This window comes from Metopolophium dirhodum, chromosome 4 (genome assembly GCF_019925205.1).
Source record: "Metopolophium dirhodum isolate CAU chromosome 4, ASM1992520v1, whole genome shotgun sequence".
In the NCBI taxonomy this organism is placed as follows: Eukaryota; Metazoa; Arthropoda; class Insecta; order Hemiptera; family Aphididae; genus Metopolophium; species Metopolophium dirhodum.
In genome coordinates this window covers 27261921-27279844 of record NC_083563.1, presented here as the reverse complement: position 1 = coordinate 27279844, position 17924 = coordinate 27261921, and the positions used below count along the sequence as shown (strand labels likewise).

Here is a 17924-nt window from a genome sequence, read left to right as displayed (position 1 = left end):
TGTACGACTGTAATTTTACCTACGAGCGTGCATGCACGTGTAACCACATATTAACTTATAAACATACAAACATTACAAACATAAAATTGATTGTTGGTAATAATATTTTCGAAAAAACAGAGCAAAGATAAAGAATTTTCATTATTGATGAACCAACTAAATTCAATTTGCTTTCAGAAATAACCCTTAAAGTTTGAGATCGAATCATTATACAGTATCTTATGTCATTGTACGAGGGTTTTTTTTAACGATTGTGGATCAATGACATAAGATTTCGTTAAAACGAAAAAAGACGTGTTTCTTTATTTTTAATAGGCAATTTTTTATAACAATTTCAAAATTTTTAAACACGCTGGTGTACCAATAGCAAAATCAACTTTATTTTTTCAAACAGCAACTACTATATTTTTTAACGGATTCTGGTAAAACTTTTTTTTCTGAACATTTTGATAGTCAAATATCATCAGTTTTGGTTCGCTAGTTCATTAGCTATGGTCCTCTAAAGTTTAGTAAGATCTGCATTAATACTTTTAATTAAAATAATTGGTATAGGTTTAATTTACAAGAGCTAAATACATTTTTCTTATAACTAACTTTTATAACTTGAAATTTGAACCATAAGTTCCCTATAATGGTAGGTATCGCATGCAAAGTATGAATTTAGCAATTGAAATTCTTTAAGAATTATTTAATAATCGTGATTTAAAATAAACTATTTGCAAGATATTTAGATAAATAGTCAATCTCAATATAGGTTTGTAACCTAACTTAGGTATACTTTTAATCTAAGTTAATTATAGATTTTTAATATTATTATAACAAGAATCAAATACCATTAGGTACCTATTACCTTAGTCCTTAGCCGCCTAATAAAGAATCCAAATTAATGCTATTGTAAGAAAAGTACGAAATAAAATTAAAATGTCCAAAACTAAAAAATAAGAAGGGTTATGAATTTCAACTCCTAAATTCATACTTTGCATGCGATACCTACCGATATAGGTCTACCAATAAGCATAACCTATATGGTTCAAATTTCAAATTTATCCCACTACGAGAAGAGCGCCACAAAACATTACACTTTTTTCATTACACAATTTTTTTTAACCCCCATACCTAAGACATTAATGTCAACAATCGAATACCATTTAACAATTTACCATTAGGTATTACTTTAGCCACCTCATAAAGAATCCAAATTTATGATATTGAAAAGTAACTGTGAAGTAATTAATTAACGGTTACCTATAATAACAAATTAAAATATAATATTGATTTTGATGATATTGTATGTTAAAATAAAAATAATGAACTATGTTTGCCAACAATTTTGTTTATTTTTTTTTTTTTTTTTTGAGTCATTAGATTACCGATTAAACTACTTAAGTGTATAAAAAGGTAGTTATAAGAAAAAATTATTTAGCTCTTGTAAATTAAACCTATACCAATTATTTCAATTAAAAGTATTAATGCAGATTTTACTAAACTTTAGAGGGCCATAGTACTAATAAACTAGCGAACCAAAATTGATGATTTGACTATCAAAATGTTCAGAAAAAAAAGTTTTACCAGAATCCATTAAAAATATAGTAGTTGCCATTTGAAAAATAAAGTTGATTTTGCTATTGGTACATCTGCGTGTTTAAAAATTTTGAAATTGTTATAAAAAAAATTTCATGTTAAAAATAAAGAAACACGTCTTTTTTTTTTTAACGAAATCGTATGTCATCGATCCATAAGTGTTAAAAAACCCCGTGTACAATGACATAAGATACACCCTGTATATAAAACGTGCACACATACATCGTTGCAAAAACAAACGTCATTCATCGCTTCGTTCAGAATCTAAAAGACTTCCCTAACAGTATATTATACACATAATACATTATACATCGAGCGCTGCAGTACACCTGATACAAATCGAAATACGAATCCTTGACCCTCGTTAAAATATTATAATATAATATATTATTATACCTATACGCGTATAATATGGTAACTATATAGGTATCAATAATAATGGATTTGAAAAAATAAACAGGCACGAAATCTTAACGCCGACCAATCAGAACATATTATTATATTGTGTGCGTACTCGCTGATCAGAATAATAACAACTCGGCACCCGTCGTCTGGGAAATATTTGTATTTTTCGGCGACAGCTTAGTAGGTACGGTTTCTAGTTTTGCGTTCATTATATTTTGCATTTCCGAGTAGTAAGCAGGGGTGTGCCCATAGGGTATACTACATGTACGTCGTATACTCTCAAGATTTTTTTTCAATATTATGGGTATACTGCGTATACTCTCAATCATAATCGACATTATACCATTATATCACAATCGTGATACATAATAATATCTATGATGGGTACTTTATAGTAACTAATAATGGTACGTTTTTTCTGTCGAATCATTAGATTATTTGTATGATTTATATATTGTTATATGGATGGCGGGGCGATAACACACCAGAGTGGAGGATTGCGGGGCACTCATAATAGTCATAATCGTTAGATACTCAGATACTAAGAAATGTCGTATCGCGTACGATGAAAGAAGTGCTGTGTACAATTTATCACTCAGTATATCCGTTACCACCAACTCGTAACATTTATTCATTTATAATACGATTGTAATTTGTGTGATCTACCGTTTAATGTTTAACTTTAACGTAAATAAGTTCTACATTTTGATATTAATTATAATTTACTAACGTAATATTTGTATTTGAAGGTATAACGTATAACTAGAAATAGTACTGACTTTAAAGTGTTATTTTTATTAAAATATGAGTTCGAATTCTAAACGCGCAGGTGGCACACTTTATGAGTTTTTTATGCCACAAAAAAAAAAACGATAAGCACTACTAGTATTGATATTTCTGGTACTAGTTCATTTTTAGCAACGCTCAATGAAGATAGTTTTGATTTTTCTGTTGACAGTCAAATTAAAGATGTATTGGAAGTATCCAAAATTTGGCCAACATTATGGACAAAAGAACAGGTGATAGCATTTCATGGAATAAATCCATGGTTAAATAGTAAAAATGGAAAACTAGGATGTAATACTTGCATTCAAGCTAAAAATTGTATTCAATTTCAAAAATCTAACTCAGATAACAGAGTTCGAATTTCATCTGAGTGGGTAGGCTTTGAAATAGTAGCAGCTAGGAGTAGTAGACAAAATCAATTGGCTTCATTGAGGAATAAAATCAAACAACATTTAGAAAGCAAAGCTCATGTGTTAGCAGAAAACATATTAATGGAAAGCTCAAACAAAGTATCAGATAAGATGTTCGAACGTATATCTGAAACAGAAATGGATTCCACTACTCAACTTTTTAAAACAGTAAATTGCTTAGAAAAAAATCGACGTCCCCTTATCCAGTTTGAAGAACTAGTACAATTACAACAAATCAATGGATTAGACTTAGGCTCTTCCTTACATAGCAGAATAATTGCCACTCGAATGGTTAATGTCATTGCAAAGGAGATGCGCAAACGACTTATTTTACGTCTTATACAGTCGAATTCAAAATTTACCATAATGGTGGGCGAATTGACAACGCTGAGTACAGTGAAATGCACACTAGTTGTGTATATCTTATCATATTTCGATGCAGAAACGCCCCATTGTAGCATTTTTAGACCTGATTGAGTTAAATTGACAAGATACTGAAAGTTGTGAGAAAGCTCTTTGGTTAAGTTTAAAATGTAATCGACTATCATCATCGTTTGCATTAAATAATTGGATTTCGTTTGCCGGTGAGTGACGGCGCAAGTGTGATGACAGTTAAGAAAGGAAGAGTTGCTATTAAACTGTGTGAGAAAATCCCAAATCTATTTACATGGCATTGTTTATGCCATCGCCTCTAACTCTCAGTACCTGATGTTATAAAAAATTGTACTGGAGTATCCCGTTTCCAAAGTTTAACGGACAAACTATATGCTTACCATCATCAAAGTCCCAAAAATTCAATGGGCTTGGACAAATCTTGTGTTGAAGTAGGCATATAAATGAAAAAAATCGGTCGCGTCTTGAACTATAAAGGCCATATGGAATAAATAATTATTCTGGAATATATTTGCATGTTAGTAAAGCACGTGATGCGGTATCAAATGGCATACGACATAAATTAGAATCCTCTTCTTTTTTAGAAGAACTTGGACTGTTTTATGATGTTCTTTCCGAGCTTGCAATGTTATCTAGCATATTACAGTCCAGAAAAACAACCTTAATGCATGCCCAATCGGAGATGAATAGAATTTTAGAACCTAACCATTAGAATTTTAGAAAGTCTGAAAGCTGAACCTGGGGAAAAAGAAAAGGAAATTATAGAAGCTATTCGGAAAGGAATTCATAAAGATGTCAATATTACAATAAAAAAAGGTGGATAAGTGGATATAGCTCTGCTGTACAGTAGATTACAAGTGGATCACTGTAATGGATGGTGTTAAATTTGAATTCAATGATATAATATCATTGTATAAGAAAAACGATTCTGAGCGAAAACGGTCAGTCAGTCTATGATATTACCAAGTATATTTGATGATATTATTATGAATAAAGTAATTTATATATAACCTATTTACGTGGAGCCTTGTTTTAAATTTTCAATCCTCAGCCATAAATGTTAAACATTTTATACATTTTTAACTACAAAATAATTAATAAATTATAAATTTGATAAATGTTGTCAAAATTTGAACTTTAAATGCTTATGTATTTTTAATATTTTTCAACTGCTATTAGAACGATATATCAGGAGCCTTATATTAAATATTCACGCTTTTTTACCCAACAAATAAAATTTTATTGATATTTAAAGAAACAAAAAACTAAAAAAATTGAAAACTGACAATGTCCGTAAACAGCTCAAATAGAGTCAAAATATTTTCAAAATTTTATGGTGTATAGAAAATGCTAATATAAACATTCAGTGACATTCTCAAGTATCTACATACATTCGTTTTTTAATTACAATAAAATAAGAAAATTGTTACATGAGAAATCGAGTGAATATCAAATTTAAAAATATAAATTTCAGACGCTCATTAAAATTTAATCTAAGTTTCTTGTAGACATTTTTCATCGATCCATAATTGTTAAAATAACCTGCGAAAAATGACATAAGATACACTCTGTATATTTTTTGTATAGTAAAAAAATAATAAGTTAGGTATTTCTAAGTTTCAACTTTAAATTTAGTTCAAACTAAAAATTGAAACATAAGGTAGTAGAGAAATTATAAATTATTATAGCATGTAACTAAAAATATAACTTTATAGTTAACAAAAATTTTGAATTTCAAATTCTAGTCGGCAATTTTGAAGATTACACCCCCTCATGATTTTTTTTGAGATCGTCCCTGGGACTATTTTGACGTTTCTGTTATGGACGTTGTCACCGCTCTTGGTGAGATTTTGGAAGTGCAGCCTTGCGGAATGTCCGAATCGCAGCGTGGACAGGCTGCACTCCAGGAGCTCGGAAACGGAGATGGAGCGAAGACAGAAGATGAGCAAGTGTACACTGGGATGCGGCCATCCGAGGACGACACGTCGGCGAAGAGAGGGGATACGGGAGATCTGGACTGCAGGATGTCTATTGTTCCGGAGGTCCAGCGGTGAACAGACACATGTCCACGCCGTGGACGGACGTGACGCCGCTACGTATCCACGGACATGTCAACAGACCGGGCGTCTGATTTTCTGCTGCAGCGGCCGATGTGAATAACGGCCAGCAGAATCCCGACCGAAGGCTGAAGAACACCGGACGATCCGGCGGCAACATGGGGAGTGGTACGTGAAAGAGTACATTGTGTCCGGGCGGTAAGACGTTCTCTGGAGGTCACCCTCGTGGAACGACAAGACTGCGGTCGTCGGCGACCGGCGTTGCAAGCTCGTGGTGGTTGCCGACACTCAAGAGTCAAGACCATCGGGTGGCGGATCGGCGAGCGCCCGGCTGCGGCTAGTGGCAAATGGCAATGCGAAAACGATTGCGGCGCATGCACGAAGACGTGACTCGTAACGACGGCGGCGGCGGAGACTGCCGAGCACGACGGGCGAGCGATGGAGCTGGGATATTTGTGCTAGGAACACGGACGTCAGCATCACGCGTGGACCCGTGGAAACCATTCCAACGTTTCAGGGTCCGGAGGTGCGTGACTCCTCGGCGCGGCGACGGCCGAGGCGGCGTGCCAGGACGAAAACCACGGAGAGTATCAGTAAATATGTGGCTGTCTTCGCTCGTTTAGTGTTTTTGGTCTGCATCGTTGTCGCCTTACGGTCTCAGCTTCAGCACTAGCGCATCGTCGTCGTCGCGCACTAGCAGCTCGCCGCCAACCGTCCCGTCGTGGTCGGGCCTTGCCCTTCGTCACGATGGTCGTCACCCGCGAGCAAACTCGTCATCGACTGCACTCGTCTGCCCGTGGGACCGACCGGGAGAACGTATAGAGGTGACCAGTTGCAATAAAGATAGAGAATAATATTTTTGAGGGAATGACATATCGATTTTATATTTTATTGTTATTCGACTTTTAAAATAAACAAAAAAATGTTGTAGATTTAAATTATGTTTAAATAGCTTTGAGACAATATTTAGACAAATCGATATATCAGTCCCTCAAAACTATTATTCTCTATATTTTTTGTAATGAGTGATTTCGCTCTAAGGTTACTTAAAAACATAGAAAAATGATGATTCTGCGTAAATGCGTTTTGTCTATGTTGCGCGTGAGCCAGAGAGAAAACAAATAGTGCGCTGACATCCTCTTAAAATAAATTATAACAAGAAAAATGCAATTTTTTATAATATTTACACGATAACAAGAACTGTTGATTTTCGTAATAATTTATTAGGATAATTCAGGGGCGTCTTCAGGTCAATTCCATAGGGGGGGGGGGGGGGTCGACTACTTCGCCACTGGGATAATTATCAGTTGTTGTTTTTCAATGTTTAGCTGTATGGCGCCATGGCGGTAGAAATAAAAGGGAGCGTATATAGAGTTCAACGAATTTCACACTAATGTGTATTCAGTTAGGGAAGGTTTGATATTGATAACATGAATATTCGGTCGGGGAGACGAAGAAACACGATTTAAGATAGTATCTTAAATCGTGCGTAGAAGTAATAACATTCCTGATTTTGTTTCTATTCACACCATTCTTCTATTCATCCCGTTTTACGGTATATAAAACCACGTAATGTATCGAAAAATGTTTCCCACCTTTAATTATAATTATATTAAACAATCAAATTATATTATGTTAATATATTATTATTTTGCTACTCACCTAAGTTAATATAGGTAATATTATACTGCTTTCTATGTAGTATAGTGTAGTTCAGGAGTACACGTGTCGTGGTGTCTTATCATGAACAAAACTATATTAGATATAATATTAATTAAATGCCAAATTATTCTCCTACCAGTCCCTAAAATATCCAAATTTTCGTACTACACACATAGTCCCAAATCGGTCAAATCTAAGAAATCTACATATATTTCTAGATAAACACTAGTACTATACTACTATATAGGTATCACCGTCCACTACTAAGCTGATCATAATAAAAATAGCTACTCTCAATAACAATGAATAATAATAACTATTAACTATAATAAGAGTATAAGACGTAACAACACAAAATATTGTTTACTGTATGTTTGTGTAATAGATAATAAAAACGTGGTTTGGCAAAAAACCATTAAAATACAAAAAAAATGTTAAGATGTAAAATGATACATAATATTATTAGAAAGGTTTAATTAGAATAACACACTTTTAAATTTCGTACTACAGTACTTTTTGTACTACACAAAGTGTGTCGTACTACAGACAATTTTAGGGACTGTCTCCTACTTAACTATACGTCCTAGTTCTGCACGACCAATGACCAACCACCCTGCCAACCTCTTCAAAAACCGTAAGCCTTGGTAACTTATAACAAGTTCCGGTATATTCGAAAAAGAAAAACCCCCTTTATATCACCATTTATCACGACCTATTAAATGTCTCTAATTGACGAAGATTTAGTATATTCTAGTGCGTCTGTATATATTATAATCTGTCACTGTAAATAAATGCTATCAGTGTTAGCACAATAGATTAACATGAACAATTTTTACCGTTCTATAATGTTAATCTGAGGTATTATGGCCAATGTTGGCATCATCTATTATGTAATATACGCATGTCTTAGACCTTATAATATACCTACGACATCTACGTCAATATATTACCAGAAAGTCGCAATTACTAAAACGAAAATTATTATTATAATTTTTTTTTATACAACAGAATAATAAGGTGATCCAACGTCTATGTATACCTAATTAATAATTTTTAAACTCTTTGTTACTCTGATGGAAATAACTAAGAACACTTTACACTATTGGATTATTAAATTATAAATAAATCTTTAAAGTAGGTAGGTATAGGTATATAACCTATACGTATGCTGTTTATATAATAAAAGTATTAACTTCAATAACATTTTTTCAGTTATTTGTATAATATTATATTATAAAATATACAAAACCAGAAAGGTGTTTTTGAAGCCGTGACATATGGATAGTAAGTGAATCCTTTAAGTACCTAATTAAGTGTAATAACTTGTATAAAATATCCAATCGATAGAATATATGTAGGTGCCTATACGGTATGTATTGTATTGGCGTCTAAGTAGGTACATTTAATCACTGAAGTACAAAAATACATTATTTCAACATAAATCAAAATTATTCTTTACTGTTCACCGCATTTAGACTAAAACAATATATCAATTTTTATTTACCTACTATTTATTTCAGAACTTTCACTGTCTGATATAATCGTGCAGTATGTAATATGATTTTTATTTTATGTACCTAACCTTTGGTTACATCCTTCTTAAACGCAATATCATTACGATAATCTATTACCTACCTTGTAGTACTTTAACTTTAAATTCAACACGAACCTATTTCTCGTACAATATAACAAATCAAATTATTCCATAAATGGAACACGAGTGTGTTTTAGGCAATCTATTACCATACGTGCGTATCAAAAATGGAGTTAGACATGCGAACATTCTGTGATTCTCAGTCAATTCCAAATTGCCAGTGTCGGAATAATATCAACAGTTGACCCAGTTTATATGTGTTGCCTTTTATTTGAGACGATTTAAATGTTGGATTCGTATATTATAAAACATACAGTGGAAAAATGTGGTTATTTTATATTGTTAGGGAATTTGTTGAAACATAAAAGTGTTGTAAATATTTTAGGTTTGCAATTTTTTTTTTAAATTTTCAAAGTTTATTTCTATTAAAATGTTTAAATTATTATAAATATAAAGTGTTTCAATTATAAAATCAAATATGGCTGATGTGAACAGAATACTGAAACTTGACAGAATATACACGAATTTGGATTATTTGAAAATAACGTTACCCAGTGATCCAGATTGGCAGTTGAGTACTTATAAAAAATTGGTTGAAAAACAAAGAGACATGAGCAAGCAAGAAAATATGTAAGTTTAATTTATTCTAGATATAGCTTCGTAGTTAGTTTAATGTTGATATGCCATATTATGATGTATTATTGCGGTGTTATTTTCTAGTTTATATACACAATATATATAGTTATTGAATATTATATCATATTATATCAAAATTATAGTTGGGGGACTCTGTTTACTTTTAAAAAAAGATCGTTCCAATCACTTGTTAAACGGTAATGAGGCTATGGGCGCTATGCCCCCACACCCCTTAATACCCCTTTTTAAATCATATAAAAACTATTTATAAACTATAAATAATCAAGTAAAAAAAAGCGAGTAAATGGATGTCGCTCTCTTGTACAGTAGATTACAAGTGGGCCGTTGTATAATGGACTGTATTAAACTTGAATTCATTATTCAATGATATAATATTATTGTATAAGAAAAAACGATTCTGAGCGGAGACGCGCGGTTTGTCAGTCTGGATATTTTATATTGTTATTATTTATTATATAATTTAAGTTGAATTCATATTATAATATTATAATTTTAGATTCTGAGCGGAGCGAGGAAGCTAGTGGTTTTACAATGATGTTTTTTTAAAATTTTTTTTTTTTATATCTTTTATACATAATTTTTACCAGATGGAGTGCTTCAATTTCAATTATAGTACCTTATCTTTTAGCAAATTGGATCAAAATGGTACTTTAAAGAGGTCATATTTCGATTTTCTCAATAGTTATTTAATGCCACGGGAAAAACTACTGACAAATTACGAAAAACTAAAAATAGGATTTTAATTTTTAACAATTTATTTATCACCGTAGCAACGAATAAAAAATTATAATATTATAATATTAATTCTACTTAAAGGCTATAATGAATAATACAAGTTTAAAAAATCCAGACTGATAAACCGTCTACGCTCAGAATCGTTTTTCTTATACAATGATATTATATCATTGAATTCAAGTTTAATACAATCCATTATACATTGTCCCACTTGTAACCTACTGTATAGCAGAGCGACATCCACTTACCCGCTTTTTTATTCGTTTCTATGGTGATAAACAAAGCGTTAGAAATTAAAATCCCATTTTTAGAGGTTTTTCGTAATTTGTCGGTGGTTTTTCCCGTAGTACTAAATACCTATTGATAAAATCGAAAAATTACCTATCTAAAGTACCATCTTGATCCAATTTGCTAAAAGATATGGTACTATATGTTGAAATCTAAGCACTCCTGCTGCAGGTAGGAATTTTGTATACAGGATATAAAAAAAAAAAAATAAAATAAACACCATTGTAAAACCACTAGGTAGCTTTCTCGCTCCGCTCAGAATCTAAAAGTGGGTAAATGGATGTCTGCTGTACAGTAGGTTACAAGTGGGTCACTGTAATGGATGGTGTTAAATTTGAATTCAATGATATAATATCATTGTATAAGAAAAACGATTGTGAGCGAAAACTATCATTCAGCCTATGATATAACTAAGTATATTTGATGATATTATTTTGAATAAAGTAATTTATATATTTACCTATTTATAGGGAACCTTGTTTTAAATTTTCAATCCTTAGCTAGAAAAGTTGAACATTTTATAAATTTTGTCAAAATTTGAACTTAAAGGCTTATAAAAAAAAATTGTGCCTATGTATTTTAATAATTTCAACTGCCATTTAAGCAATATATCAGGCGCCTTGTGTTAAATGTTCACGCTTTTTTACCCAACAAATACAATTTTATTGATATTTATAGAAAAAAAAAACTAAAAAATTTAACAACTGACAATGTCCGTAAACAGCCCAAAAAAAGTCAAAATATTTTCAACATTTTATGGTGTATAGAAAATGAAAATATAAAAATTCAGTGCAGTTTTCAAATATCTACAGTCATTTGTTTTTTAATTGCAATAAAATGAGAAAATCGTTACATGAGAAATTGAGTGAATATCAAATATTGTAAAAATATGAATTTCAAACGCTCATAAAAATTTAGTTTGATTTGCTTGTAGACATTTTTTTTTGATTAAGGTAGATAAACTTATGATGAATATTGTATTACATTTTCAAATCTTAGATTTAAAAAGAAAAATTTTTACGAATTCTCAACTGAAAATAATTTGCTAAATTTCGTGATTTTTCCATATTTTGTCAAGATTTGAACTTTAGATGCTTAGGTATAAATAAAAACTGTGACTAAGGATTTTTAATATTTTTCAAATGTCATTGTAACATTATAGTAGGAGCCTTTTAATGTATTTATTTTTAGTTGTTAAAAGAAACCTTATCCAAAAGATAGATTGGATAGTTATAATGTATAATTATTGTCAATTAATGTTCCCTATTATAGTTTTAAATTTATTGGAAGAAAAATATAAATAAGATATAGATAATTGTTTTCAATGTTAACTGAATATCTTTTGAGGAATAATAATATAATACACAGAAAACAAACTTAGAAGTAATTAATTATATAGAATTTAATAAGTATATATGAGACAAGACACAAGTCACACACTTGATCCATTACTTCTTCAAATCCATCGGCATTGATACAACAATTTAATATTAAGATAAAACTACATACCAAACAAATATAATGTTAATATATATAATACTGTAAAAACCACTTATACCAAACTATGTAATCTCAATTTATAACTTAATTATCCATTAATAATAATGTAATTACAACAAAAGGCTAATGACCTAGCTGTCGAAGACTTAATTCTCAATAAAAAAAAAAAATATATAAGTATTTGAACTATGATTAATTACAATAATATGGTTGTTTTGTGAAGAGATGTATATTATATTTATTTAATATAGATTGTCGTCTTAGAATTACTTCGTATATGTTATTCTTGGTAACATATTAGCTATAGTGCTCGTAGTTTTTGATAGTTGATATATTTAAAAAGCTTTTTTTTAATACATTTTTCAAATAATTTAAATACTGAAGCATACTTAATGATGCAGATACTTTCACTTTCATGTAGTATTTCAGTATTTGTTTGAAAAAATGGTAAAATTAAGCTATTATAATAATTTCATATTTTAGTATATTAATGTCTATATAGTTTGCTGTTATTACTACCTATGTGTAATGCTTACATATAATTATTAGGATAGATGATGCAGTTACAATGGCATCGTCCTTAAAAGTCGGGTATTTATTCGAAACTGCATTTCATAAATCGCCAAAAAAAACCGATGAATTATTAGATAAGGATTACATATTGGAAAATGAAAAAGAAATAGTCGGCGAAGAGTTCGACCGAAATACTGAGCTCTGGACAAATCGTGAGGTGGTGCTTGCGGCTAAAGTTCTAAGTGCAAAAAATCCTAAGAAACATGGTATACAATTTGTGTCTGACAACCAGATGAGGAGAGTGTACGACATAATATTTGAAGTATTTAGATGTAAGATTAAAACTATATACATTTTCGGTCTATGAATTCTATCATATTTTGATGCGATAGTTAGATATTTTTATCATAAATTTTTTATAAAATATATCTTTTTTTTCAAAATAAACGAATAAAAAAATAATTAATATTTCAAATAAACATTACTGGGCTATATAATTGTGTACATAATTATAAATTTGGTTTAATTTACTAAAGGTCTTATTGTTATTACTTATATTTATAATTCGTAACTGCAAGGACTTTGTTGGTCAACAATAAGCTCGAGTGGGGAGGGTGAATGCCACTGAGAAAACATGATAGGATTAACTACTTATAGTCATTATAATCAGGGATGTGGATTTAATGCATTCGTTCATTCGTATGTTTTATTCGTCACTTCTTATAACAAATTAAGACCGGTTAAAATTTGTTTTATAGTAATAGTTATTTTGTGCATATAGATACCTATAATAATATTATCTGGTATGTTTTTGCATACTTGAAATCTTAAGCATATTATTTGGCTATCAGTATACCTAATTATCGTACGGTTTTAAATAATAAAATAATATTTTTTACCTGTTGTGACTAAAAATGTAGATGACTGATGAAGAATCTGATGTCTCATCGTCTCCTCAAATAATTAACCAATGATAAATTTATTCATGTTAACACTGAATATTATATAGCAGTTCTTGAAGTTTTGTGGAATTGTAAAATTATGGAAAATATACTAGGTATAGACAATAGTTATTTAGTAATGTTTAAATTATAATTTGTATAACTTTATGTGTATACTTTTACAATATAAACGACTAAATGTGGATTACATGAAACTTGCACAGGAGAATAAATTTAAGCTTGCAGTAATATTCGAGCTTATGCTTTTAAAAAAGTTATATAGCTATTTAAATGTGTTCTAATACAAAATAGAACTTAAAAAAGGGGGCAAATCAATATCTTTGTCCCCATTACAAAATAAAGGAACAGCTCCTTATTATTTCTCATTGAATTATAAAAAATTTCAAATTATCTTAATTCTTAAGTATGGTATAAATAAATGTATAATTATTAGGTCTTATTCTTATTTTTAGATAGAACCATTATCAACGAAATATTAAATAATATTGACTTTGAAAACATTTACCCAAACGTAAGATTGTTTGATTCTATTTAGAACTTTACCACACTTATTGTCTATTGATGTATTTTAATTTTCATAAGTACTCCAAGATGACACTTCTTGTATGGCTGATGTCTTTTGATTATTACCGGAATAAATTTAAACCAAGGAAATTAGATGAAAAGGAGGTATTGAGTTTCAATAAATTGCAATTGATTGAAATAGCTGATATTCTAAAGGAAATACAAATTCAATTAGCTGCATCTTTTTCGAAATTTCGAATAAAACATTGTGCCTTATCACTGTCTGATATGTTGCCAAGACATTTGCGTAATGAACGATTCAAAAAGTCTTCGGAAACTGTTATTAGTTGTTGGATAAACACATTCTTGACCAGGTGACTACAATAATATAATATTTTATATTATGTTAAATATTAAATAAGGTACATATTGTTGTATTAACACTTATTTATTTGTACTTAAAGCACAGAGAACGTATTAACTGCATTAAGCAAATCAGGACTAACTCAAATGAAGAATTCTGAAGATTTAATTCCCGAAACATTTAAAATGGATCATTTATTGCCTTATTTTATACACATTTATCCGAAAGATAAATCGGAGTTCTTAAAAAAAATTCCACTGTTTCAGAAACATTTATTGATTTTACAGGTATTTATATATTACATAAAACTAAAAAGTACAAATTAATAATTTATTCCAAGAAACGTGGGGTAAAAATCGTTTGCTGTAGATATCTTAAAATTATTTTGATTTATTTGCTTTACTATTATAGAATAACATGATGCCATAATAATATACAACTTAATATTTAAAATTTGATTATCTACTCATGCATTTTCATGTTTACATAAACGCATTATTAATATAGGTTAATTAGAGTTGGTAGTTCTAAACTTTTAGTTAAATTCTGATTAAGATAATAATATAAATTGAATGTATCGTCTATATCTATAGAAATAGTTCAATACAAATTAAATCTTTTTCTAAAAAATATTATTTTGCTTTTTGCGTATAATGTAGTATATTGAATTTATTATTGTTCTATAGGTCACTTTGTACAGTTGAGCATTAAAAGTGCAAAATGCGGACACTTTGTACTATTATATATTACATAATATTATATATATAAAGAATAGGTACATATAATATAAACAAGTCTGAAATCAAGATCAATTTTATTAAAAATATTTTTAAGTTTTAATATTATTTGGTAAATAGGAAGAAATCATGGTTTGTGGGTTATTACCTATCAATAAAAATTATAATATATATATATATTTATGATTTATCAGGTGCGATATTGAAATTAATCAAATTAGCGTTTGCGTTTATCGTTGAAATGCATTTCACTAAGACGACAATAAATTGTCACATCGCAAGAATGCAACAACAAATTAAGACCAAAACTTATTATTGATGGTTTATAGTATACAAAATTACGACAAAATTTGAACGATAAACGTTGGTTATACGTTAATAAATTATGTGTATTATGTATATCTAAAACATTTTCTCAAGAGTTACTACCTTTTATTTCATAACTGAACTTGACTAAACTTATATTATTGGTAATAAGTAATAACAACAACGCACAATAATACCCTCCTTCTATTTGGAATGTAACTATACTGTAAGAATTCATACAATGTACAAATCTCATCGAACGAACAATTTCGGTGAAATATAATAATAAATTAGTAAAAATAAATAGTCCTAGTTTTTGGACAATTTTGAGGGCAATACTGCAATGGGATGAACGTGTCAATATAGACTAAATTATAGACAAAAATCCAAAGCTATAACTATTAAATTTATGTAACCAGCATCAAAAAAAGGTGGCGAGTGAGTACCGCTATGCCGTACAGTAGTTGTTGTCGAGTACCTATGTCATTGTAATGAATGTGTTAGATTTGAATTCAATGATAAATCATTGCATACAAAAAATGATTTTGAGCGAAGACGATGTGTCATCCTATCATATTATACATGTATAAATAATCAAATTTAATAATTTCAAACGGTTGGATATCAAATATCGTTAACAATTTTAAATCAAACGCTCATAAAAATTTATGATAGGTACTGTTCGGTGAACTTTTTTTTTTTGATAAAGGTAGAAAAACTTGTCGAGAATCAAAATTTCTAATTTTAGCTATAAAATTAAAAAAATTTTATTAATTTATAACTGAAACATAGTTTGCAAATTTTTAAGTTTAACATTATATATATTTACTACTATCAGGTATAATTTATATTGCCAATATATACTTTATGTAGGTATATTATAGAAAATAAAATACGATACGAGAGTGTCATCAATGGGTGGCTTCTTCATTAAAATTGTTCATGTTTTTATTGTTTTTACTTTTATTGTGCCTGATGGTACATATTGTGTATAAATAATAAAAAATAAAAATGTATAAAATAGTACAAACTACAATAATGCGTTCTGTGGTGTATATTTTTACCTGACCGTACAAAGTGTCTGCGTTAAGCATTTTAAACAATTATAGACTGTATACTGTATTGTACTGTACACAGTGACCGTTTACCATTTATTATTTGTTTATAGTTTGTGTATTTAAAAGTCGGAATATAATAAATAACTATAAGTCATTAGTTACATATAGCCGATAACTAGGTATATTTAGAAAATATAATGTAATATACTAACATAATACAAGTTAGCTAATATTCGAAAAATAATTGTATTTATATTTTATCAGGTATTCAGGTGTAAAGTGTAATGTAATAACTGTTTTTCACAATTAATTTGTTGAACAATTTAATTTTAATTATTAGACGGTATTTTTAAAATGATAAAAAGTTAATTAGTGTTATATAAGTAATATATGCACGAAAGTTCTAATATATAGTACTAGTATATTACACATACTCTCAAAAGGGAATAATCTTCAAATGAAATGTTTTAATATATTGATGCTTATAATTATATAATGTAGGTGTAGGTAGGTACTGCGATAACGTGATTTTATTCTTTTATTTTATACGAAGACACTGATTTTTTAATCAACAGTAATTTTTATTTATATATTAATAATATAATAAAGTTTTTTGTATTTAAAGACTATATAGTATATTGTAGTAGGTATTCAATCTGTGAAAGAATTCAAATATCGATAATAATTTTTTTTGAACTTCACGCCATAGTTTTAATGTCGTATTCAGGTATTCTGTAGATGTTGTTGTATACAAATAATAAATAGCACGTATCACTATTGGTTTATTATGTTTAAGAGAAAATTAGATAAATTTCCGCAATGTATGTACAAACCTATTGATTATTTACAAATCTACCCATCTTATCTATAAGCTTAAAATGTTTATAAATGATAATCTGTAAATAAAAATAGACTTTTGGTTTCACGTTCTGTCAACATATTTATAACAAATATTCTACTTCAGAGTATGTTATTGAAAAATATAGAGAAAACAAGGAAATCCTCCCAATACTCCAAGAATAAATGCTGAAAATAGTTTGTAAAAAAAATAAGTGTTGTCAATACAATAATTAACAGTGAAAATGAGAATTTTAAGTTCAAACGCCACCCAGTATATAAAACAGTTATATGTAACCATTTATTTAACCTTAATAATAAGTAATAACTAATGATTTGGTCATTAACCTTTTTTTATCAGTAATCACAACAGTGTACAGTGTACTTTGTTTTTGAAAAAAAAATATAATAATCTCTTTTATTAGAATAGTAATTTTCTACTCGAATAAAACATAATTAACATAATTACAGCTAGTATACTGTTATTCGAGGAAAAAATAATAATAACTCTCAGCAAAAAAATGTATAGATAGCAAATTTTAAGTAATTATATCAAGTTATGATAAAGACAATAA

At 29.3% G+C, this 17924-nt stretch overlaps 1 protein-coding gene across 2 annotated transcripts in view; it reads left to right on the top strand.

Moving 5' to 3' along the window:
- Positions 1–7980: 7980 nt before the first annotated feature.
- Positions 7981–17924, top strand: part of LOC132942454 (uncharacterized) — a 31096-nt gene continuing 21152 nt past the window's right edge. The window contains exons 1-7 of one of the 2 annotated variants that reach the window (XM_061010851.1): positions 7981–8428; positions 8507–8578; positions 9026–9518; positions 12618–12913; positions 13996–14054; positions 14126–14421; positions 14512–14698. In XM_061010851.1, the coding sequence (XP_060866834.1) occupies positions 9367–9518; positions 12618–12913; positions 13996–14054; positions 14126–14421; positions 14512–14698 (990 nt within the window). In that variant the 5' untranslated portion in view covers positions 7981–8428; positions 8507–8578; positions 9026–9366. Of the gene's footprint in view, positions 8429–8506; positions 8579–9025; positions 9519–12315; positions 12516–12617; positions 12914–13995; positions 14055–14125; positions 14422–14511; positions 14699–17924 lie in introns of those variants that run through there. The other variant, XM_061010852.1, reaches the window with a different exon arrangement.